Source organism: Bombina bombina, chromosome 4 (assembly GCF_027579735.1).
Source record: "Bombina bombina isolate aBomBom1 chromosome 4, aBomBom1.pri, whole genome shotgun sequence".
Classification (NCBI taxonomy): Eukaryota; Metazoa; Chordata; class Amphibia; order Anura; family Bombinatoridae; genus Bombina; species Bombina bombina.
In genome coordinates this window covers 732,714,175-732,739,171 of record NC_069502.1, presented here as the reverse complement: position 1 = coordinate 732,739,171, position 24,997 = coordinate 732,714,175, and the positions used below count along the sequence as shown (strand labels likewise).

General features: G+C 41.6%; 1 protein-coding gene across 1 annotated transcript in view; it reads left to right on the top strand.

Moving 5' to 3' along the window:
• SNX9 (sorting nexin 9) overlaps positions 1 to 24,997 on the top strand; it is a 470,387-nt gene that overhangs the window by 368,069 nt on the left and 77,321 nt on the right. The window contains 1 exon segment of the mRNA XM_053710947.1: positions 4,728 to 4,831. Coding sequence (XP_053566922.1) covers positions 4,728 to 4,831 — 104 coding nt within the window.

Genomic DNA, 24,997 nt, shown 5'->3' with positions numbered 1-24,997 from the left:
GGATGCGTCTTCCAAGAACAAATTGCTTAACATTCCTTTCAAGGGGAAAACGCTGTTTGGCCCTGACTTGAAAGAGATTATCTCTGATATCACTGGGGGTAAGGGCCACGCCCTTCCTCAGGATAGGTCTTTCAAGGCCAAAAATAAACCTAATTTTCGTCCCTTTCGCAGAAACGGACCAGCCCCAAGTGCTACGTCCTCTAAGCAAGAGGGTAATACTTCTCAAGCCAAGCCAGCCTGGAGACCAATGCAAGGCTGGAACAAAGGAAAGCAGGCCAAGAAACCTGCCACTGCTACCAAGACAGCATGAGATGTTGGCCCCCGATCCGGGACCGGATCTGGTGGGGGGCAGACTCTCTCTCTTCGCTCAGGCTTGGGCAAGAGATGTTCTGGATCCTTGGGCACTAGAAATAGTCTCCCAAGGTTATCTTCTGGAATTCAAGGGGCTTCCCCCAAGGGGGAGGTTCCACAGGTCTCAATTGTCTTCAGACCACATAAAAAAACAGGCATTCTTACATTGTGTAGAAGACCTGTTAAAAATGGGAGTGATTCATCCTGTTCCATTAGGAGAACAAGGGATGGGGTTCTACTCCAATCTGTTCGTAGTTCCCAAAAAAGAGGGAACATTCAGACCAATCTTAGATCTCAAGATCCTAAACAAGTTTCTCAAGGTTCCATCGTTCAAAATGGAAACCATTCGAACAATTCTTCCTTCCATCCAGGAAGGTCAATTCATGACCACGGTGGATTTAAAGGATGCGTATCTACATATTCCTATCCACAAGGAACATCATCGGTTCCTAAGGTTCGCATTCCTGGACAAGCATTTCCAGTTTGTGGCACTTCCGTTCGGATTAGCCACTGCTCCAAGAATTTTCACAAAGGTACTAGGGTCCCTTCTAGCGGTGCTAAGACCAAGGGGCATTGCAGTAGTACCTTACTTGGACGACATTCTGATTCAAGCGTCGTCCCTTCCTCAAGCAAAGGCTCACACGGACATTGTCCTGGCCTTTCTCAGATCTCACGGGTGGAAAGTGAACGTAGAAAAAAGTTCTCTATCTCCGTCAACAAGGGTTCCCTTCTTGGGAACAATAATAGACTCCTTAGAAATGAGGATTTTTCTGACAGAGGCCAGAAAATCAAAACTTCTAAACTCTTGTCAAATACTTCATTCTGTTCCTCTTCCTTCCATAGCGCAGTGCATGGAAGTAATAGGTTTGATGGTAGCGGCAATGGACATAGTTCCTTTTGCGCGAATTCATCTAAGACCATTACAACTGTGCATGCTCAGTCAGTGGAATGGGGACTATACAGACTTGTCTCCGACGATACAAGTAGATCAGAGGACCAGAGATTCACTCCGTTGGTGGCTGTCCCTGGACAACCTGTCACAGGGGATGAGCTTCCGCAGACCAGAGTGGGTCATTGTCACGACCGACGCCAGTCTGGTGGGCTGGGGCGCGGTCTGGGGACCCCTGAAAGCTCAGGGTCTTTGGTCTCGGGAAGAATCTCTTCTCCCGATAAATATTCTGGAACTGAGAGCGATATTCAATGCTCTCAAGGCTTGGCCTCAGCTAGCAAAGGCCAAGTTCATACGGTTTCAATCAGACAACATGACGACTGTTGCGTACATCAACCATCAGGGGGGAACAAGGAGTTCCCTGGCGATGGAAGAAGTGACCAAAATCATTCATTGGGCGGAGACTCACTCCTGCCACTTGTCTGCAATCCACATCCCAGGAGTGGAAAATTGGGAAGCGGATTTTCTGAGTCGTCAGACATTTCATCCGGGGGAGTGGGAACTCCATCCGGAAATCTTTGCCCAAATTACTCAATTGTGGGGCATTCCAGACATGGATCTGATGGCCTCTCGTCAGAACTTCAAGGTTCCTTACTACGGGTCCAGATCCAGGGATCCCAAGGCGACTCTAGTAGATGCACTAGTAGCACCTTGGACCTTCAAACTAGCTTATGTATTCCCGCCGTTTCCTCTCATTCCCAGGCTGGTAGCCAGGATCAATCAGGAGAGGGCATCGGTGATCTTGATAGCTCCTGCGTGGCCACGCAGGACTTGGTATGCAGACCTGGTGAATATGTCATCGGCTCCACCATGGAAGCTACCTTTGAGACGAGACCTTCTTGTTCAAGGTCCGTTCGAACATCCGAATCTGGTCTCACTCCAACTGACTGCTTGGAGATTGAACGCTTGATCTTATCAAAGCGAGGGTTCTCAGATTCTGTCATTGATACTCTTGTTCAGGCCAGAAAGCCTGTAACTAGAAAAATTTACCACAAAATATGGAAAAAATATATCTGTTGGTGTGAATCTAAAGGATTCCCTTGGGACAAGGTAAAAATTCCTAAGATTCTATCCTTTCTTCAAGAAGGTTTGGAGAAAGGATTATCTGCAAGTTCCTTGAAGGGACAGATTTCTGCCTTGTCTGTGTTACTTCACAAAAAGCTGGCAGCTGTGCCAGATGTTCAAGCCTTTGTTCAGGCTCTGGTTAGAATCAAGCCTGTTTACAAACCTTTGACTCCTCCTTGGAGTCTCAATTTAGTTCTTTCAGTTCTTCAGGGGGTTCCGTTTGAACCCTTACATTCTGTTGATATTAAGTTATTATCTTGGAAAGTTTTGTTTTTGGTTGCGATTTCTTCTGCTAGAAGAGTTTCAGAATTATCTGCTCTGCAGTGTTCTCCTCCTTATCTGGTGTTCCATGCAGATAAGGTGGTTTTACGTACTAAACCTGGTTTTCTTCCGAAAGTTGTTTCTAACAAAAACATTAACCAGGAGATAGTCGTGCCTTCTTTGTGTCCGAATCCAGTTTCAAAGAAGGAACGTTTGTTGCACAATTTGGATGTTGTTCGTGCTCTAAAATTCTATTTAGATGCTACAAAGGATTTTAGACAAACATCTTCCTTGTTTGTTGTTTATTCTGGTAAAAGGAGAGGTCAAAAAGCAACTTCTACCTCTCTCTCTTTTTGGATTAAAAGCATCATCAGATTGGCTTACGAGACTGCCGGACGGCAGCCTCCTGAAAGAATCACAGCTCATTCCACTAGGGCTGTGGCTTCCACATGGGCCTTCAAGAACGAGGCTTCTGTTGATCAGATATGTAAGGCAGCGACTTGGTCTTCACTGCACACTTTTACTAAATTTTACAAGTTTGATACTTTTGCTTCTTCTGAGGCTATTTTTGGGAGAAAGGTTTTGCAAGCCGTGGTGCCTTCCATCTAGGTGACCTGATTTGCTCCCTCCCTTCATCCGTGTCCTAAAGCTTTGGTATTGGTTCCCACAAGTAAGGATGACGCCGTGGACCGGACACACCTATGTTGGAGAAAACAGAATTTATGTTTACCTGATAAATTACTTTCTCCAACGGTGTGTCCGGTCCACGGCCCGCCCTGGTTTTTTAATCAGGTCTGATAATTTATTTTCTTTAACTACAGTCACCACGGTATCATATGGTTTCTCCTATGCAAATATTCCTCCTTTACGTCGGTCGAATGACTGGGGAAGGCGGAGCCTAGAAGGGATCATGTGACCAGCTTTGCTGGGCTCTTTGCCATTTCCTGTTGGGGAAGAGAATATCCCACAAGTAAGGATGACGCCGTGGACCGGACACACCGTTGGAGAAAGTAATTTATCAGGTAAACATAAATTCTGTTTTAACTCTTAATTTCAGGTCACTTGTAGCATCAAAATGTTCCATTATCAGTTGGTGTAACAATGAACTTTTAAATTGTCTAAATGTGGGTGTTTTCTTGTTTTGCCATTTCTTGAGTACTAGTTTCCTTGCCAAAAGAATAGTGTTATAAACTAATAACTCGTGTTTCCCTAGTTTAGTTGAGAAATCTATAAATAGTATGGCGTTCTCATCCACTCACTTGTTAAGAGTGTTTATCTAGCTCAACCAACTTTTAATCATGGTCCACAACTTAAGTTTATTTACTATACACTTTATGGGTGATGTAGGCTCTGTGTAATGTCTTAATATGCATCTCCCTCAGGTGAGCCATCAAAGTGGCTTTCCTAACCTTGAGACTTGTATTTACAATATCTGTGTCTGCAGTATTTCTGTCCATCCACTACTAATATTCGCTCTAATGTGCTGGTCGGTTTTATCAATTAGCATTTTATATATAGGTTATATGGCATGTATACCCTGTTAAGTACTACCATTGAAGAAATTCATTTTAACAATTTAAAGGGACAGTCAAGTCCAAAAAAAACTTTCATGTTTCAAATTAGGGCATGTAATTTTAAACAACTTTCCAATTTACTTTTATCACCAATTTTGCTTTGTTCTCTTGGTATTCTTAGTTGAAAGCTAAACCTATGAGGTTCATATGATAATTTCTTAGACCTTGAAGACCACCTCTAATCTAAATGCATTTTGATAGCTTTTCACCACTAGAGGGCATTAGTTCACGTGTTTCATATAGATAACATTGAGCTCATGCACGTGAATTTACCATGGAGACAGCTCTGATTGGCCAAAATGCAAGTCTGTCAAAAGAACTGAAATAAGGGGGCAGTCTGCTGAGGCTTAGATACAAGGTAATTACAGAGGTAAAACGTGTATAATTATAACTGTTGGTTAGGCAAAACTGGGGAATTGGTAATTAAGGGATTATCTATCTTTTAAAACAACACAAATTCTGGTGTTGACTGTCCCTTTAAGATTATTTACTATTTTTTTTTAAATTATTTATTATTTGTTTTAAAGGAATGGAAGATCGGGAAGAGAAAAGCAGAGAAAGATGAAACAGTTGGGAGTATGATATTTTCTACAGTGGAACCTGAAGCTCCAGACCTGGATATGTTAGAAGTGTAATGTATTCACCTTTTAACCTTTAATAGTAATGTGTAGAATGAAAACAAGGTCTTCATGTGCATGCAATGTTTGTGAAAGGTTTAAAGGAAATTGAATTCTTCAAGGGATAGAAAGGTCAAAATTGAAATCTTAATGGATATAATTTCTTTTTAAAGAAAAGCATTTCTGCAAATGAAAGTACAATGCAAAAATAATTCTATTTAAGATCGAATTGTTCAATTTTGACCTTTCTATCCCTTTAACTAGTCGTCCTTCTGACCATGGTCCAAATTTTTTTCTCTGTTGGGACTTACTAGTGTTGAGTGTTATGTATTACATTTTATCACTATTATTTACTATGTACAAAATAATTCACTAAGGTAGGCACAAGGATCTCTGTGGTGTCTAACCTAAAATTCTGTGGTGTCTAACTAAACCATAAATCATCAGTGACTCAGGATTACTAATAACCTAGCTTAGTCACCTAATGTCCAAGCCATTCTTTCACATTTGACTCATTGCTGTCTGTTCTAAAGTTTCACACTTTCTATATATACAGTGTCATTCAAAGGCTTCCCTTTTTATTTGTTGTTAAGTGTGCATCATAACACATAAACCCAGCTGAAAAAATTGCAGGATATCCTGTGTATGGATGTTGTAGTTGGCTGATATATTATAGTAGGATGTAAATAAGATCTGTTTCTTGTTATGATAATGGTACATGACAATTTCTTTAAGTTTTTAAAAAAAATAATATTCTTTCTCCAACATTGGTGTGTCCGGTCCACGTCGTCATCCATTACTTGTGGGAATATTCTCTTCCCCAACAGGAAATGGCAAAGATCACAGCAAAAGCTGCCCATATAGCCCCTCCTCGGGCTCCGCCCCCCAGTCATTCTCTTTGCCGCTCTGAACAAGTAGCATCTCCACGGAGATGGTGAAGAGTATGTGGTGTTTAGTTGTAGTTTTTTATTCTTCTATCAAGAGTTTGTTATTTTAAAATAGTGCCGGTTTGTACTATTTACTCTAAAACAGAAAAGGATGAAGAGTTCTGTTTAAAAGAGGAGTATGATTTTAGCAGCAGTAACTAAAATCAATTGCTGTTCCCACGCAGGACTGTTGAGCCCAGAGAACTTCAGTTGGGGGGAACAGTTTGCAGACTTTTCTGCCCGAGGTATGACTAGTCCATTTTCTAACAAGACTGTGTAATGCTAGAAGACTGTCATTTTCCCTCTTTGGGATCGGTAAGCCATTTTCTTAGACTCTTAACAGAATGAAGGCTTATTATGGGCTATATACTGGTCGACACTCTTGTGGGCTAAATCGATTGATTTATTTAAGTTTTTTATGAGGTTTGAAGTGATTTTCAAAACTTTTAGTGTTTGGGAACGTTTTTAAGCGCCAGGCAGTCGTTTAGACACCTTCCCAGTCAGGAAGGGCCTTTCACTATAGTAGGCGGAGCCTCATTTTCGCGCCATAATTACGCAGTTTCTTTTGGATGCAGTGCATGCAGCTTCATGTGAGAGGGTCTGGTGGTCATTGAAAACGTTCCTGGAAGGCTTATTTTGGTATCGTATAACCCCCAAGGACAGGTGAAGTCGCAGCAAACGCTGTGGCTGGGACTGTAGTGGGGTTAAAATTGCTAATTGATAAGAACACAAAAGTCTATCCCTAAAACTACAACAATCAAATTACGAAGGGCGGAATAAACCAGGCCGCTTGTTGGCACGCTATTTAAAACAAAAAACACACAAATCTTACATTTTACATATAAAAGATGATCACAATAAGGAACATTTCACCTCCAAATCTATAGCAAATACATTTAGAGACTATTTCCAAAAACTCTATAACCTAAATAATTCACCAAACGGCTCACCCCTAGCACAGGACATTAAATCCCAAGCAATCACTAAATTCTTGACAGACCTCCATCTTCCCCAAATCTCCTCCCAACAGAAATCCCAATTAGAAGAACCAAAACAGTTATTAAAGACCTTCCAAATGGCAAATCCCCTGGTCCTGACGGATTTAGTAACAAAAACTATAAACAATTCCAGGAGGAACTACTTCCCCATCTTACCCTTTTATTCAATTATATAGATGAATCCAAATCATTTTCCCATAGGGCATTGGAGGCCCATATTATCTTATTACCTAAACCTAATAAAACTTTAGATCACCCATCACATTATAGACCAATATCGCTCCTAAACACCGACTTAAAAATCTATGCGAAAGTATTGGCGAACCGTATGAATTACCTGCTACCAGAGATAATCCACCAGGACCAGGTGGGGTTTATCCCACAGAGAGAGGCTAGGGACAACACGGTCAGGGCCTTGAACCTCATCCAATTTCTACAAGACAGAGGCACCCAAGGGATCCTGCTGTCTATTGATGCAGAAAAGGCCTTTGACCGTGTTGACTGGTCATATCTACGTGCCACCTTGGAGTCTATGGGCTTCGGCCCTAAAATATTAGATAGAATTTTTTCCCTTTACTCTCACCCCAACGCCAGGATATCCTTGAACGGAACTTTATTTGCCCCTTTTAAAATAACCAATGGAACCCGTCAGGGATGCCCCCTATCTCCCCTTTTATTTGCCTGCTTTATCGAAACCCTGGCATCTAAGATAAGGCAAAACCCAAACATAAAAGGGATACAAATAGGGTCACAATCATATGTCCTTTCCCTTTTCGCAGACGACATTTTATTCACACTTACTGAACCAGAACACTCTATTCCACCACTACTACACGACTTCCAACAGTTTCACAAACTCTCCAACTTTAAGATCAATTCTATAAAATCTGAGGTACTAAATATTAATCTAGATAAGGCCACTCTACTCAGGGTTAAACAAATGACTCCCTTTACCTGGTGCAAAAACTCACTACACTATCTAGGTATAGAACTAGCAGCTACACTAGAAGAAATCTTTACCAAAAACTACGAACCTATTAAAAAAACTATAGTTAGAGACCTATCATCCTGGCTATCCAAAAGACTTTCATGGTCAGGTAAAATAAACACCCTTAAAATGAATATTTTCCAAAGACTACTATACATCATGCAAGCACTACCTATTCCTTTACCAACATCATACCTTGCAAGTATTCAAAAAGCATTTAGTGACTTTGTGTGGGCCAGAAAACCTCCTAGAATCAATCAGAACATTATGCAAAAACCTAAGTCGCAGGGAGGACTGGGTATTCCTAATATAGCGCTTTACAGACAATCCATCTTTTTGCAAAGAATAATAGATTGGCACATTCACCACGATCACAAAAGATGGGTACAACTAGAACATTTAATATCTGATACTCCCCACCTGGGCAGAATATGTTGGAGTTTGGAGAAAAATCACTACAAAAAGATACATAGCACTCCTTTAGTCAGGGAAACCTATGAAGTTTGGGAACGAGTCCTTTCCAAAACCACACACATCTCCTCCAAACCGTCCCCCCTCACCTCACTCATAGAATACGGTCAATTTACAATTGGCCACACTATCCTGACAACTTTAGCAGACTCTAACATCCGTGACTTCCCAGTTTGCAAAATAACATCGGGAGACAAAATCCTCTCCCAAAGCGAACTATTAGACAAAGGGTACACCTACTTCCATTACTGGTTTAATTACCACAGAGTTAACCTATTTATCTTGTCGCATGATCAAAGTAGAAACATGGTTAGGCCACTAACAAACTTTGAAACACTTTGTACCAGGACCCCTCCGATATCCCACACACTCTCGTTGATTTATCAAATACTCACAACAAACACTCCAGGCTATGTCACACCATATCTTGAGAAATGGGAGGATGACTTAGGAATCATAATACTTCCTCAAACTGGCACATCAATCTTCCAAAACATCACAAAAACTTCAGTCTCGCTCTCCGTAGTGGAACTGAACTTAAAGATACTACATCGTTGGTACCTTACACCTAGGAAAATCCATCGCCTCTTCCCCCATAGATCAGACTGCTGTTGGAGATGTGGCCATAGTGGCAGCAGCATGGCTCACATGTGGTGGTGGTGTAATACCATCCAAACATTCTGGAGATTAGTCATTACTGAAATAGAATCAATACTAGAGGTTCAGTTTCCTCTGGACCCCCTGTTGTGGTTGCTATGCAAACCCCCTAACATAAAACATAAACCCCATAAAAAGCTATTTTACGTGTTGACGAATAGCATTACATTTTTAATAGCAAAAAACTGGAAGAGTAGGACAGCCCCACCAATAACAATGTGGTCGCTTAGGGTATCGGAACTCCTAGAACTGGAGGAATACTTTTATATGAAAAATTACAAAATGGACGTATACGCAGAAATGCTAGCTACGTGGGAATGTTATCTCAAAACTCAAATACCAGCATAGGCAATCGGTCAGGTTAATATTTACAATATAATACACAGGGTTAGGGCGAAGTTTCAATCATGGGTATGGGCACCCCTCATTTGGTTCTACATATAATAATGACGTTTATAACTCCATGACAGGGTTCTGCGTGACAAGGGCAATGGACAACATACCGTCCTTTGTGAAATCTCTACCTTGGCAGGGTGGATCAGCATTCTAATCTTTTCTTTCTCTCTCGCTTTCTTTCTTTCTTCAAACCCTTTCTATTCCTTTTCTCTTCTATCCCTTCCTAGTTTTCAAGCAATGTTATTAGCACCCACTTGGGTTTAAACATAAAAGAGGGGAGTTTACCCTCCTTCTTTACACTCATTAATACCTGTTTAAGATAAACTGTAACTGACAATATTATTCAGTTTGAAGGGAGCTGCGTCTCCTAGAATGTACATTGTAAAATCTAAACTTAGTTTTCTCTTTGTATGCTATATATTTTACACAATAAAGTCAGTTTTCAAAAAAAAAATAAAAAAATTGCTAATTGATAAAACAGCTCCGGTTTCCTCATTTAAGGGGTTACAGGCTTGAAAATTGGGGTGCAATACTTTAAAAGCATTAAGACACTAGGGTGAAAATTTGGTAAAGATTGGATATTTGCTTCATAGTTTTTCACACATTCAGAAATAAAGTATACAGTAACTGTTTTGTTTAAAAACGTTTTTTTTTGCATTATTAGCCTGTGTAAGCCTGTCTAACATGTCTGTACCTTCAGATAGAACATGTTCTATATGTATGGAGGCCAAGGTGGTCCCCCCTTCAAATGTATGTGATAATTGTGCCATGGCGTCCAGACAAAGTAAGGACAGTACTGTCACATTTAATAAGGTTGCCCAAGATGATTCCTCAAATGAAGGTAGTGGGGATAGTTTTTCATCCTCTCCTTCTGTGTCAATACCAGTTATGCCTGCGCAGGCGACCCCTAGTACATCTAGCGCGCCAATGCTTGTTACTATGCAACAATTAACGGCAGTAATGGATAATTCCATAGCTAATATTTTATCCAAAATGCCAGCATTTCAAAGAAAGCGTGATTGCTCAGTTTTAAATACAGTGGAGCAAGAAGGCGCTGACGATAATTTATCTGTCATACCCTCACACCAGTCAGAAGTGGCAGTGAGGGAGGGTTTGTCGGAGGGAGAACTTTCTGATTCAGGAAGAATTTCTCAACAGGCAGAACCTGATGTTGTGACGTTTAAATTTAAGTTAGAGCATCTCCGCGCATTACTTAAGGAGGTACTAACTACGCTGGATGATTGTGACTCTTTGGTCATTCCAGAAAAATTGTGCAAGATGAACAAATTCCTAGAGGTCCCGGTGCACCCTGATGCCTTTCCGATACCTAAAAGAGTGGCGGACATAGTGACTAAGGAGTGGGAGAAGCCAGGCATACCTTTTGTCCCACCTCCTATATTTAAGAAATTGTTCCCCATGGTCGACCCAAGGAAGGACACATGGCAAACAGTCCCTAAGGTTGAGGGGCAGTTTCTACGCTAGCCAAACGCACGGCTATTCCCATTGAGGACAATTGTGCTTTCAAAGATCCTATGGATAAAAAATTGGAGGGTTTGCTTAAAAAGATTTTTGTTCAGCAGGGTTACCTCCTCCAACCAATTTCGTGCATTATTCCTGTCACTACGTTTCTGGTTCGATGAACTAGAAAAGTCGCTCAATAAGGAGACTCCATATGAGGAAGTCATGGACAGAATTCACCACTTAAGTTAGCTAATTCCTTTATTTTAGATGCCGCTTTGCAATTAGCGAGATTAGCGGCGAAAAATTCAGGGTTTGCAATTGTGGCGCGCAGAGCGCTCTGGCTAAAGTCTTGGTCGGCGGATGTATCTTCCAAGACAAAATTGCTTAATGTCCCTTTCAAAGGTAAGACCCTTTTTGGGCCAGAATTGAAAGAAATTATTTCAGACATCACTGGGGGGAAGGGCCATGCCCTCCCACAGGATAGGCCTTTCAAGGCTAAGAATAAGTCCAATTTTCGTTCCTTTCGTAATTTCAGGAACGGACCGGCTTCTAACTCTGCAGCCTCTAGACAAGAGGGTAACGCTTCCCAGGCTAAGCCAGCTTGGAAACCAATGCAAGGCTGGAACAAGGGTAAACAGGCCAAGAAGCCTGCTGCTGCTACCAAGACAGCATGAAGGGGTAGCCCCCGATCCGGGACCGGTTCTAGTAGGGGGCAGACTCTCTCTCTTTGCTCAGGCTTGGGCAAGAGATGTTCTGGATCCCTGGGCACTAGAAATAGTCTCTCAGGGTTATCTTCTAGAATTCAAGGAACTTCCTCCAAGGGGGAGGTTCCACATGTCTTGCTTATCTTCAGACCAAATAAAGAGACAGGCATTCTTACATTGTGTAGAAGACCTGTTAAAGATGGGAGTGATACACCCAGTTCCAACAGTGGAACAAGGTCAGGGGTTTTACTCAAACCTGTTTGTAGTTCCCAAAAAAGAGGGAACTTTCAGACCAATTCTGGATTTAAGAATTCTAAACAAATTTCTCAGAGTTCCATCGTTCAAAATGGAAACCATTCGAACAATTTTACCTACAATCCAGGAGGGTCAATATATGACTACCGTGGATTTAAAGGATGTGTACCTACATATTCCTATCCACAAAGATCATCATCAGTTCCTAAAGTTCGCCTTTCTGGACAAACATTACCAGTTCATGGCTCTCCCGTTCGGTTTAGCCACTGCTCCCAGAATTTTCACAAAGGTGCTAGGGTCCCTTCTGGCGGTTCTAAGACCGAGGGGCATTGCAGTGGCACCTTATCTAGACGACATTCTAATTCAAGCGTCGTCTCTTTCCAAGGCAAAGGCTCATACAGACATTGTTCTAGCCTTTCTCAGATATCACGGGTGGAAGGTGAACGTACAAAAGAGTTCCCTGTCTCAGTCAACAAGAGTTCCCTTTTTGGGAACAATAATAGATTCTTTAGAAATAAAGATCTTCCTGACAGAAGTCAGAAAGTCAAAGCTTCTAAACGCTTGTCAAGTTCTTCACTCTATTCTGCAGCCTTCCATAGCTCAGTGCATGGAAGTAGTAGGTTTGATGGTTGCAGCAATGGACATAGTTCCTTTTGCTCGAATTCATCTAAGACCATTACAACTGTGCATGCTCAATCAGTGGAATGGGGACTATGCAGACTTGTCTCCACAGATTCAAGTAGACCAGGTAACCAGAGACTCACTCCGTTGGTGGTTGACTCAGGATCACCTGTCTCAGGGAATGAGTTTCCGCAGACCAGAGTGGGTCATTGTCACGACCAACGCCAGTCTATTAGGCTGGGGCGCGGTCTGGGATTCCCTGAAAGCTCAGGGTCTATGGTCTCGGGAAGAGTCTCTTCTTCCGACAAACATCCTGGAACTGAGAGCGATATTCAATGCTCTCCGGGCTTGGCCTCAACTAGCGAAGGCCGGATTCATAAGATTCCAGTCAGACAACATGACGACTGTAGCTTAGATCAACCATCAGGGAGGAACAAAGAGTTCCTTGGCGATGAGAGAGGTATCCAAGATCATCAAATGGGCGGAGGATCACTCCTGCCATCTATCTGCAATTCACATCCCAGGAATAGACAACTGGGAGGCGGATTATCTGAGTCGTCAGACTTTTCATCCGGGGGAGTGGGAACTCCTCCCGGAGGTCTTTGCCCAGTTAACCCAATTATGGGGCATTCCAGACATGGATCTGATGGCGTCTCGTCAGAACTTCAAGGTTCCTTGCTACGGGTCCAGATCCAGGGATCCCAAGGCGACTCTAGTGGATGCATTAGTGGCGCCTTGGTCGTTCAACCTAGCTTATGTGTTTCCATCGTTTCCTCTCCTTCCCAGGCTCGTAGCCAGGATCAAACAGGAGAAGACCTCGGTGATTCTGATAGCTCCTGCGTGGCCACGCAGGACTTGGTATGCAGACCTGGTGAATATGTCATCGGCTCCACCATGGAAGCTACCTTTGAGACAGGATCTTCTAGTACAAGGTCCATTCAAACATCCAAATCTAGTTTCTCTGCAGCTGACTGCTTGGAAATTGAACGCTTGGTTTTATCCAAGCGTGGGTTTTCAAATTCAGTGATAGATACTCTGGTCCAAGCCAGAAAACCAGTGACTAGAAAGATTTATCATAAAATATGGAAAAAATATATCTGCTGGTGTGAATCCAAGGGATTCTCCTGGAGTAAGATTAAAATTCCTAAGATTCTCTCCTTTCTCCAAGAGGGTTTGGATAAAGGGTTGTCAGCGAGTTCTCTAAAAGGACAGATTTCTGCTTTATCTGTATTGTTACACAAACGACTGGCAGCTGTGCCAGATGTACAAGCTTTTGTACAGGCTTTGGTCAGAATCAAGCCTGTTTACAGACCCATGACTCTTCCTTGGAGTCTAAATTTAGTTCTTTCAGTTCTTCAAGGGGTTCCGTTTGAACCTTTACATTCCATAGATATCAAGTTACTATCTTGGAAAGTCCTGTTTTTGATTGCTATTTCTTCTGCTAGAAGAGTTTCTGAATTATCAGCTTTGCAGTGTGATCCATCTTATCTGGTGTTCCATTCAGATAAGGTTGTTTTGCATACTAAACCTGGTTTTCTTCCAAAAGTAGTTTCTAACAAGAATATTAACCAGGAAATAGTTGTTCCTTCTCTGTGTCCGAATCCAGTTTCAAAGAAGGAACGTTTGTTACACAATTTAGATGTGGTCCGTGCTTTAAAGTTCTATTTAGATGCAACAAAAGATTTCAGACAAACTTCATCTTTGTTTGTCATTTACTCTGGTAAGAGGAGAGGACAAAAAGCTACTGCTACCTCTCTTTCTTTCTGGCTGAAAAGCATCATCCGATTGGCTTATGAGACTGCCGGACGGCAGCCTCCTGAACGAATCACAGCTCACTCTACTAGGGCTGTGGCTTCCACATGGGCCTTCAAGAACAAGGCTTCTGTTGATCAGATATGTAAGGCAGCGACTTGGTCTTCTCTGCACACTTTTGCCAAATTCTACAAATTTGATACTTATGCTTCTTCGGAGGCTATTTTTGGGAGAAAGGTTTTGCAAGCCCTGGTGCCTTCTGTCTAGGTAACCTGATTTGCTCCCTCCCTTCATCCGTGTCCTAAAGCTTTGGTATTGGTTCCCACAAGTAAGGATGACGCCGTGGACCGGACACACCAATGTTGGAGAAAACAGAATTTATGCTTACCTGATAAATTACTTTCCCCAACGGTGTGTCCGGTCCACGGCCCGCCCTGGTTTTTTAATCAGGTTTGAAAAATGTCTTTCTCTATACACTACAGTCACCACGGCACCCTATAGTTTCTCCTTTTTTTCTCCTAACAGTCGGGCGAATGACTGAGGGGGCGGAGCCTGAGGAGGGGCTATATGGGCAGCTTTTGCTGTGCTCTTTGCCATTTCCTGTTGGGGAAGAGAATATTCCCACAAGTAATGGATGACGCCGTGGACCGGACACACCGTTGGAGAAAGTAATTTATCAGGTAAGCATAAATTTTGTTTTTTAGATTGATTTGTTGTAAGGGACAGCATTTTTCTCTGTTTCTTCTAAAACCCTAGTGGGTTTGCTTCCAATCCCTTAGAAAAACATATCAACTGATTTATAAACACAAATCCTTTTAAGGGAGGTTTTCTGTAGAAAAATATTACATTCGTTTTTTGACTGGATTGGAATCATCCCCAGTGTATTAAAGTGTTACAGTTTTTGTTTTTCTGTGCGTTTTTTGTTTGTTTGTTTGTTTGCTTGTTTTGAAATATAGATGTTCCTGTGTTGAACCAATAAACTTTTTTTTCTGTAGGAGTCCGCTAGTGAGTAAACCTTGGTGGTATATAAACATGCACCTCCTATTAATGATGGCATTATATATATATATATATATATATATATATATATAATACATTTACATTGCAATGTCCCTTTAAGCTGTAAAAATGTAGCCTCTTCATTGATTTGCCACACACGCACACACACACACATATATATATATATATATATAGCTGCTGCATGCATACATATATAGTATTTAAACATTTTTATTGTTTCAGTTTTTATTACATTTTTACGCAGTTTAATGTCTCAGTGTATTTTAAAATTAAACTTTTTTAAAGTGCTCTCCAGACCATCACTGTTGCAGAAGGTTTTTAAAATGGGTTGTACTTTTTAGTTGCTTCGCTTTCACCCTTCTGTCCAATTCACCCCAAATAATCTCCATGGTGTTTAAGTCTGCAGATTGTGTTGACCATTCCATGATTTTAAGCCTACCATCTTTTCTTTTTAGGTAGTTTGGACATGTTTTGAGTCATTATCTTGCTGTAGGATGAAACCCTTGACCAACTATACGTATACCACAGGGTATTGCATGGTGCTGCAAAATGCTGTGGTAGTCTTTTTTTTATTCAGGGTGTCATCCAGCAAAAGTGCCCCAGACCATCACACTCCCTCCTCCATGTTTGACAGTTGGTGTCACACAATGAGGAACCATTATTTCTCCAACATAGGTGTGTCCGGTCCACGGCGTCATCCTTACTTGTGGGATATTCTCTTCCCCAACAGGAAATGGCAAAGAGCCCAGCAAAGCTGGTCACATGATCCCTCCTAGGCTCCGCCTACCCCAGTCATTCTCTTTGCCGTTGTACAGGCAACATCTCCACGGAGATGGCTTAGAGTTTTTTAGTGTTTAACTGTAGTTTTTATTATTCAATCAAGAGTTTGTTATTTTAAAATAGTGCTGGTATGTACTATTTACTCTGAAACAGAAAAGAGATGAAGATTTCTGTTTGTAAGAGGAAAATGATTTTAGCAACCGTTACTAAAATCGATGGCTGTTCCACACAGGACTGTTGAGAGGAATTAACTTCAGTTGGGGGAACAGTGAGCAGACTTTTGCTGCTTGAGGTATGACACATTCTAACAAGACGATGTAATGCTGGAAGCTGTCATTTTCCCTATGGGATCCGGTAAGCCATTTTTATTACAGAGTAAATAAGGGCTTCACAAGGGCTTGTTAAGACTGTAGACATTTTCTGGGCTAAATCGATTCATATATAAACATATTTAGCCTTGAGGAATCATTTAATCTGGGTATTTTTGTAAAATAATATCGGCAGGCACTGTTTTAGACACCTTATTCTCTAGGGGCTTTCCCTAATCATAGACAGAGCCTCATTTTCGCGCCGGTATTGCGCACTTGTTTTTGAGAAGCATGACATGCAGTCGCATGTGTGAGGAGCTCTGATACATAAAAAAGACTTTCTGAAGGCGTCATTTGGTATCGTATTCCCCTTTGGGCTTGGTTGGGTCTCAGCAAAGCAGATACCAGGGACTGTAAAGGGGTTAAAGATAAAAACGGCTCCGGTTCCGTTATTTTAAGGGTTAAAGCTTCCAAATTTGGTGTGCAATACTTTTAAGGCTTTAAGACACTGTGGTGAAATTTTGGTGAATTTTGAACAATTCCTTCATACTTTTTCGCAATTGCAGTAATAAAGTGTGTTCAGTTTAAAATTTAAAGTGACAGTAACGGTTTTATTTTAAAACGTTTTTTGTACTTTGTTATCAAGTTTATGCCTGTTTAACATGTCTGAACTACCAGATAGACTGTGTTCTGAATGTGGGGAAGCCAAGGTTCCTTCTCATTTAAATAGAAGTGATTTATGTGACACTGAAAATGATGCCCAAGATGATTCCTCAAGTGAGGGGAGTAAGCATGGTACTGCATCATTCCCTCCTTCGTCTACACCAGTCTTGCCCACTCAGGAGGCCCCTAGTACATCTAGCGCGCCAATACTCCTTACTATGCAACAATTAACGGCTGTAATGGATAATTCTATCAAAAACATTTTAGCCAAAATGCCCACTTATCAGCGTAAGCGCGACTGCTCTGTTTTAGATACTGAAGAGCATGAGGACGCTGATGATAATGGTTCTGATATGCCCCTACACCAGTCTGAGGGGGCCAGGGAGGTTTTGTCTGAGGGAGAAATTTCAGATTCAGGGAAAATTTCTCAACAAGCTGAACCCGATGTGATTACATTTAAATTTAAGTTGGAACATCTCCGCGCTCTGCTTAAGGAGGTGTTATCCACTCTGGATGATTGTGAGAATTTGATCATCCCAGAGGAACTATGTAAAATGGACAAGTTCCTAGAGGTCCCGGGGCCCCCAGAAGCTTTTCCTATACCCAAGCGGGTGGCGGACATTGTAAATAAAGAATGGGAAAGGCCCGGTATACCTTTCGTCCCTCCCCCCATATTTTAAAAATTGTTTCCCATGGTCGACCCCAGAAAGGACTTATGGCAGACAGTCCCCAAGGTCGAGGGGGCGGTTTCTACTTTAAACAAACGCACCACTATACCCATAGAAGATAGTTGTGCTTTCAAAGATCCTATGGATAAAAAATTAGAAGGTTTGCTTAAAAAGATGTTTGTTCAGCAAGGTTACCTTCTACAACCAATTTCATGCATTGTCCCTGTCACTACAGCCGCGTGTTTCTGGTTCGATGAGCTAGAAAAGGCGATCGATAGTGATTCTCCTCCTTATGAGGAGATTATGGACAGAATCCGTGCTCTCAAATTGGCTAATTCTTTCACCCTAGACGCCACTTTGCAATTGGCTAGGTTAGCGGCAAAAAATTCTGGGTTTGCTATTGTGGCGCGCAGAGCGCTTTGGTTGAAATCTTGGTCAGCGGATGCGTCTTCCAAGAACAAATTGCTTAACATTCCTTTCAAGGGGAAAACGCTGTTTGGCCCTGACTTGAAAGAGATTATTTCTGGTATCACTGGGGGTAAGGGCCACGCCCTTCCTCAGGATAGGTCTTTCAAGGCCAAAAATAAACCTAATTTTCGTCCCTTTCGTAGAAACGGACCAGCCCCAAGTGCTACGTCCTCTAAGCAAGAGGGTAATACTTCTCAAGCCAAGCCAGCCTGGAGACCAATGCAAGGCTGGAACAAGGGAAAGCAGGCCAAGAAACCTGCCACTGCTACCAAGACAGCATGAAATGTTGGCCCCCGATCCGGGACCGGATCTGGTGGGGGGCAGACTCTCTCTCTTCGCTCAGGCTTGGGCAAGAGATGTTCTGGATCCTTGGGCACTAGAAATAGTCTCCCAAGGTTATCTTCTGGAATTCAAGGGGCTTCCCCCAAGGGGGAGGTTCCACAGGTCTCAATTGTCTTCAGACCACATAAAGAGACAGGCATTCTTACATTGTGTAGAAGACCTGTTAAAAATGGGAGTGATTCATCCTGTTCCATTAGGAGAACAAGGGATGGGGTTCTACTCCAATCTGTTCGTAGTTCCCAAAAAAGAGGGAACGTTCAGGCCAATCTTGGATCTCAAGATCCTAAACAAGTTTCTCAAGGTTCCATCGTTCAAAATGGAAACTATTCGAACAATTCTTCCTTCCATCCAGGAAGGTCAATTCATGACCACGGTGGATTTAAAGGATGCGTATCTACATATTCCTATCCACAAGGAACATCATCGGTTCCTAAGGTTCGCATTCCTGGACAAGCATTACCAGTTCGTGGCACTTCCTTTCGGATTAGCCACTGCTCCAAGGATTTTCACAAAGGTACTAGGGTCCCTTCTAGCGGTACTAAGACCAAGGGGCATTGCAGTAGTACCTTACTTGGACGACATTCTGATTCAAGCGTCGTCCCTTCCTCAAGCAAAGGCTCACACGGACATAGTCCTGGCCTTTCTCAGATCTCACGGATGGAAAGTGAACGTAGAATAGAGTTCTCTATCTCCGTCAACAAGGGTTCCCTTCTTGGGAACAATAATAGACTCCTTAGAAATGAGGATTTTTCTGACAGAGGCCAGAAAAACAAAACTTCTAAACTCTTGTCAAACACTTCAAGTAAATCAGAGGACCAGAGACTCACTCCGTTGGTGGCTGTCCCTGGACAACCTGTCACAAGGGATGACCTTCCGCAGACCAGAGTGGGTCATTGTCACGACCGACGCCAGTCTGATGGGCTGGGGCGCGGTCTGGGGACCCCTGAAAGCTCAGGGTCTTTGGTCTCGGGAAGAATCTCTTCTACCGATAAATATTCTGGAACTGAGAGCGATATTCAATGCTCTCAAGGCTTGGCCTCAGCTAGCAAAGGCCAAGTTCATACGGTTTCAATCAGACAACATGACGACTGTTGCGTACATCAACCATCAGGGGGGAACAAGGAGTTCCCTGGCGATGGAAGAAGTGACCAAAATCATTCAATGGGCGGAGACTCACTCCTGCCACCTGTCTGCAATCCACATTCCAGGAGTGGAAAATTGGGAAGCGGATTTTCTGAGTCGTCAGACATTACATCCGGGGGAGTGGGAACTCCATCCGGAAATCTTTGCCCAAATTACTCAATTGTGGGGCATTCCAGACATGGATCTGATGGCCTCTCGTCAGAACTTCAAGGTTCCTTGCTACGGGTCCAGATCCAGGGATCCCAAGGCGACTCTAGTAGATGCACTAGTAGCACCTTGGACCTTCAAACTAGCTTATGTATTCCCGCCGTTTCCTCTCATCCCCAGGCTAGTAGCCAGGATCAATCAGGAGAGGGCGTCGGTGATCTTGATAGCTCCTGCGTGGCCACGCAGGACTTGGTATGCAGATCTGGTGAATATGTCATCGGCTCCACCATGGAAGCTACCTTTAAGACGAGACCTTCTTGTTCAAGGTCCGTTCGAACATCCGAATCTGGTCTCACTCCAGCTGACTGCTTGGAGATTGAACGCTTGATCTTATCAAAACGAGGGTTCTCAGATTCTGTTATTGATACTCTTGTTCAGGCCAGAAAGCCTGTAACTAGAAAAATTTACCACAAAATATGGAAAAAATATATCTGTTGGTGTGAATCTAAAGGATTCCCTTGGAACAAGGTAAAGATTCCTAAGATTCTATCCTTTCTTCAAGAAGGATTGGAGAAAGGATTATCGGCAAGTTCCTTGAAGGGACAGATTTCTGCCTTGTCTGTGTTACTTCACAAAAAGCTGGCAGCTGTGCCAGATGTTCAAGCCTTTGTTCAGGCTCTGGTTAGAATCAAGCCTGTTTACAAACCTTTGACTCCTCCTTGGAGTCTCAACTTAGTTCTTTCAGTTCTTCAGGGGGTTCCGTTTGAACCCTTGCATTCCATTGATATTAAGTTATTATCTTGGAAAGTTTTGTTTTTGGTTGCAATTTCTTCTGCTAGAAGAGTTTCAGAATTATCTGCTCTGCAGTGTTCTCCTCCTTATCTGGTTTTCCATGCAGATAAGGTGGTTTTACGTACTAAACCTGGTTTTCTTCCGAAAGTTGTTTCTAACAAAAACATTAACCAGGAGATAGTCGTGCCTTCTTTGTGTCCGAATCCAGTTTCAAAGAAGGAACGTTTGTTGCACAATTTGGATGTTGTTCGCGCTCTAAAATTCTATTTAGATGCTACAAAGGATTTTAGACAAACATCTTCCTTGTTTGTTGTTTATTCTGGTAAAAGGAGAGGTCAAAAAGCAACTTCTACCTCTCTCTCTTTTTGGATTAAAAGCATCATCAGATTGGCTTATGAGACTGCCGGACGGCAGCCTCCTGAAAGAATCACAGCTCATTCCACTAGGGCTGTGGCTTCCACATGGGCCTTCAAGAACGAGGCTTCTGTTGATCAGATATGTAGGGCAGCGACTTGGTCTTCACTGCACACTTTTACCAAATTTTACAAGTTTGATACTTTTGCTTCTTCTGAGGCTATTTTTGGGAGAAAGGTTTTGCAAACCGTGGTGCCTTCCAATTTAGGTGACCTGATTTGCTCCCTCCCTTCATCCGTGTCCTAAAGCTTTGGTATTGGTTCCCACAAGTAAGGATGACGCCGTGGACCGGACACACCTATGTTGGAGAAAACAGAATTTATGTTTACCTGATAAATTACTTTCTCCAACGGTGTGTCCGGTCCACGGCCCGCCCTGGTTTTTTAATCAGGTCTGATAATTTATTTTCTTTAACTACAGTCACCACGGTATCATATGGTTTCTCCTATGCAAATATTCCTCCTTTACGTCGGTCGAATGACTGGGGTAGGCGGAGCCTAGGAGGGATCATGTGACCAGCTTTGCTGGGCTCTTTGCCATTTCCTGTTGGGGAAGAGAATATCCCACAAGTAAGGATGACGCCGTGGACCGGACACACCGTTGGAGAAAGTAATTTATCAGGTAAACATAAATTCTGTTTTCTCCTACTTGATGCCTTACAAAATCCCTGCATGATTTTTGATTCTTTGGTCCATAAGACTTTCAATTTAAAATAGTTTACCGTCCGTGCTTCATGGCCTAGGCAAGCCTCGTTTTCTTATTTTTCCACTGCTGTCCTGTTAGCCACCTAATAAGGAAAGCTGTTGAGTGTCAAAAACTTGTCATGTGATTCTGTTGTGGCTTTGGGTCTGCTAGACCTCTCTTTGTCAGATTTTCCTTCCTTCAGTTTACAAGTGCCTTTTAATGGTGTACTAAACTGTACTCACAGACACCTTGGCTCCTTTTTTTTTTCTTCTTCAGTTTCTCTAAAAGGAAGACCTACACGTTTAAAATGTTTGTTTTCCTTTGTTAAAGTGAATGTCAAGTCACGTTCACCACTCTTCCTCATCTTGTTAATTACCTAAAATAAACGTTAGTTTAATTCATCATTTTTTTATAATTTAAAACTAAAACCATAATCTAAGGATTTATAAACCTACTTTGCTTACTTTCTTCCTCCGCCCGCCATCTTGTCCCTCGTATCTAATTTGATTGACATTGCCCTTAACGAATTCTAGCTCATACCCCGTGGTGTCCAGCCCCTTTTTGCACACGTAACGCGATCAAACTGCGCATGCGTTCCCTAACAAATCATCATTGACAATCCATGCTCGTTCACATGTAGCGTATGCGCAAACAATTCCGAACACCTAACGCATGCGCAATGTCTATCTACCTGTCAACCGCGGTCCGCGATCCCTAATAAAGTGTTTAACCCCTAAACTGCCGCTCAAGGACCCCGCAGCTACCTAATAAAGTTATTAACCCCTAAACTGCCGCCATCTAACTTAGCTACCCCGCCGCCATCTACCCCATCTACCCCGCCGACATCTACTGCACCGCCATCTACCCCGCCGACATCTACCGCGCCGCCATCTACCCCATCTACCCCGCCGACATCTACCCCATCTACCCAACCGCCATCTACCCAACCGCCATCTACCGCGCCGCCATCTACCCCATCTACCCCGCCGACATCTACCCCATCGACATCTAACCCATCTACCCCGCCGACATCTACCCAGCCGCCATCTATTTTAAAAATATTAACCCCTAATTTAATCCCCCTACACCGCCGCCAGCTATACTAACTATATTAACCCTAATTATATTAGGGTTAATATAGTTATTATATTATATTATATATATATATATATATATATATATATATATATATATATATATATATATATATATATATTAAGTATAATAACCCTATCTAACTCTAACATCCCTAACTAAACTCTTATTAAAATAAATATAATATTAATATTATTAATGAAAATATTCCTATTTAAATCTAAATACTTACCTATAAAATAAACCCTAAGATAGCTACAATGTAATTAATAAATTACATTGTATCGATTTTAGGGTTTATATTTATTTTACAGGCAACTTTGTATTTATTTTAACTAGGTACAATAGCTATTAAATAGTTAATAACTATTTAATCGCTACCTAGTTAAAATAATTAGCAATGTACCTGTAAAATAAAGATAAAGACATCGCCCGGATCGGATGAGGAGTTCGGCCCAGTTGGGTGAAGACAAGGTAGGGAGATCTTCATGGGGGTAGTGTTAGGTTTATTTAAGGGGGGTTTGGGTGGGTTTAGAATAGGGGTATGTGGGTGGTATTGTGTTTATCTTTACAGGCAAAAGAGCTGAATTATTTGGGGCATGCCCCGCAAAAAGCCCTTTTAAGGGCTGTTAAGGTAAAAGAGCTTTGAACTTTTTTAATTTAGAATAGGGCAGGGATTTTTTTTATTTTGGGGGGCTTTATTATTTTATTAGGGGGCTTAGAATAGGTGTAATAAGCTTAAAAATCTTGTAATATTTTTTATTATTTTTTGTAAATTAGTGTTTGGTTTTTTTTTGTATTTTATTTTAGATTATTTTATTGTATTTTAGTTTAGATATTTGTAGTTTATTTAATTTATTGATAGTGTAGGTGTATTTATAACTTAGTTTAGGATTTATTTTACTGGTAAATTGGTAATTATTTTAACTAGGTAGCTATTAAATAGTTATTAACTATTTAATAGCTATTGTACCTAGTTAAAATAAATACCAAGTTACCTGTAAAATAAATATAAACCCTAAAATAGCTACAATGTAATTATTAATTACATTGTAGCTATCTTAGGGTTTATTTTATAGGTAAGTATTTAGATTTAAATAGGAATATTTTCATTAATAATATTTATATTATATTTATTTTAATAAGAGTTTAGTTAGGGATGTTAGAGTTAGATAGGGTTATTATACTTAATACTTAGATAATATAATAACGATATTAACTATATTAACCCTAATATAATTAGGGTTAATATAGTTAATCTATATAATATAATAACTATATTAACCCTAATATAATTAGGGTTAATATAGTTAATATAGCTGGCGGCGGTGTAGGGGGATTAAACTAGGGGTTAATACATTTATTATAGGTAGGGGGATTAGATTAGGGGGTAATACATTTATTATAGGTAGGGCCGGTGTAGGGGGATTTGGATTAGATGCAAAAGAGCAGTTTACTTTGTGACAAAGCCCCACCAAAAGCCCTTTTAAGGGCTGGTAAAAGAGCTGAATTCTTTGGGGCATGCCCCGCAAAAAGCCCTTTTAAGGGCTGGCAATAGAGCAGTTTACTTTGGGGTAATGCCACGCAAAAAGCCCTTTTCAGGGCTATTTGTAGGGTTAGACTTGGGTTTAGTGGTAGGGATAGTTTAGTATTTTAGGGGTTAAATAATTTAATATAGGTGGCGGAGTGGTAGGGGGATTAGATTAGGGGTTAATTAATTTAATATATGTGGCGGCGGGGTAGGGGGATTAAATTAGGGATTAATAATTTTAAAATAGATGGCGGAGGGGTAGGAGCTCACATTACCATCTACCCCGCCGCCATCTACCGCGCCGCCATCTACCCCATCTACCCAACCGACATCTACCGCGCCGCCATCTACCCCATCTACCCCGCCGACATCTACCCCATCTACCCCGCCGACATCTACCCATCTACCCCGCCGACATCTACCCCATCTACCCCGCCGACATCTACCCAGCCGCCATCTATTTTAAAAATATTAACCCCTAATTTAATCCCCCTACACCGCCGCCAGCTATACTAACTATATTAACCCTAATTATATTAGGGTTAATATAGTTATTATATTATATATATATATATATATATATATATATATATATATATATATATATATATATACAGGGAGTGCAGAATTATTAGGCAAATGAGTATTTTGAGCACATCATCCTCTTTATGCATGTTGTCTTACTCCAAGCTGTATAGGCTCGAAAGCCTACTACCAATTAAGCATATTAGGTGATGTGCATCTCTGTAATGAGAAGGGGTGTGGTCTAATGACATCAACACCCTATATCAGGTGTGCATAATTATTAGGCAACTTCCTTTCCTTTGGCAAAATGGGTCAAAAGAAGGACTTGACAGGCTCAGAAAAGTCAAAAATAGTGAGATATCTTGCAGAGG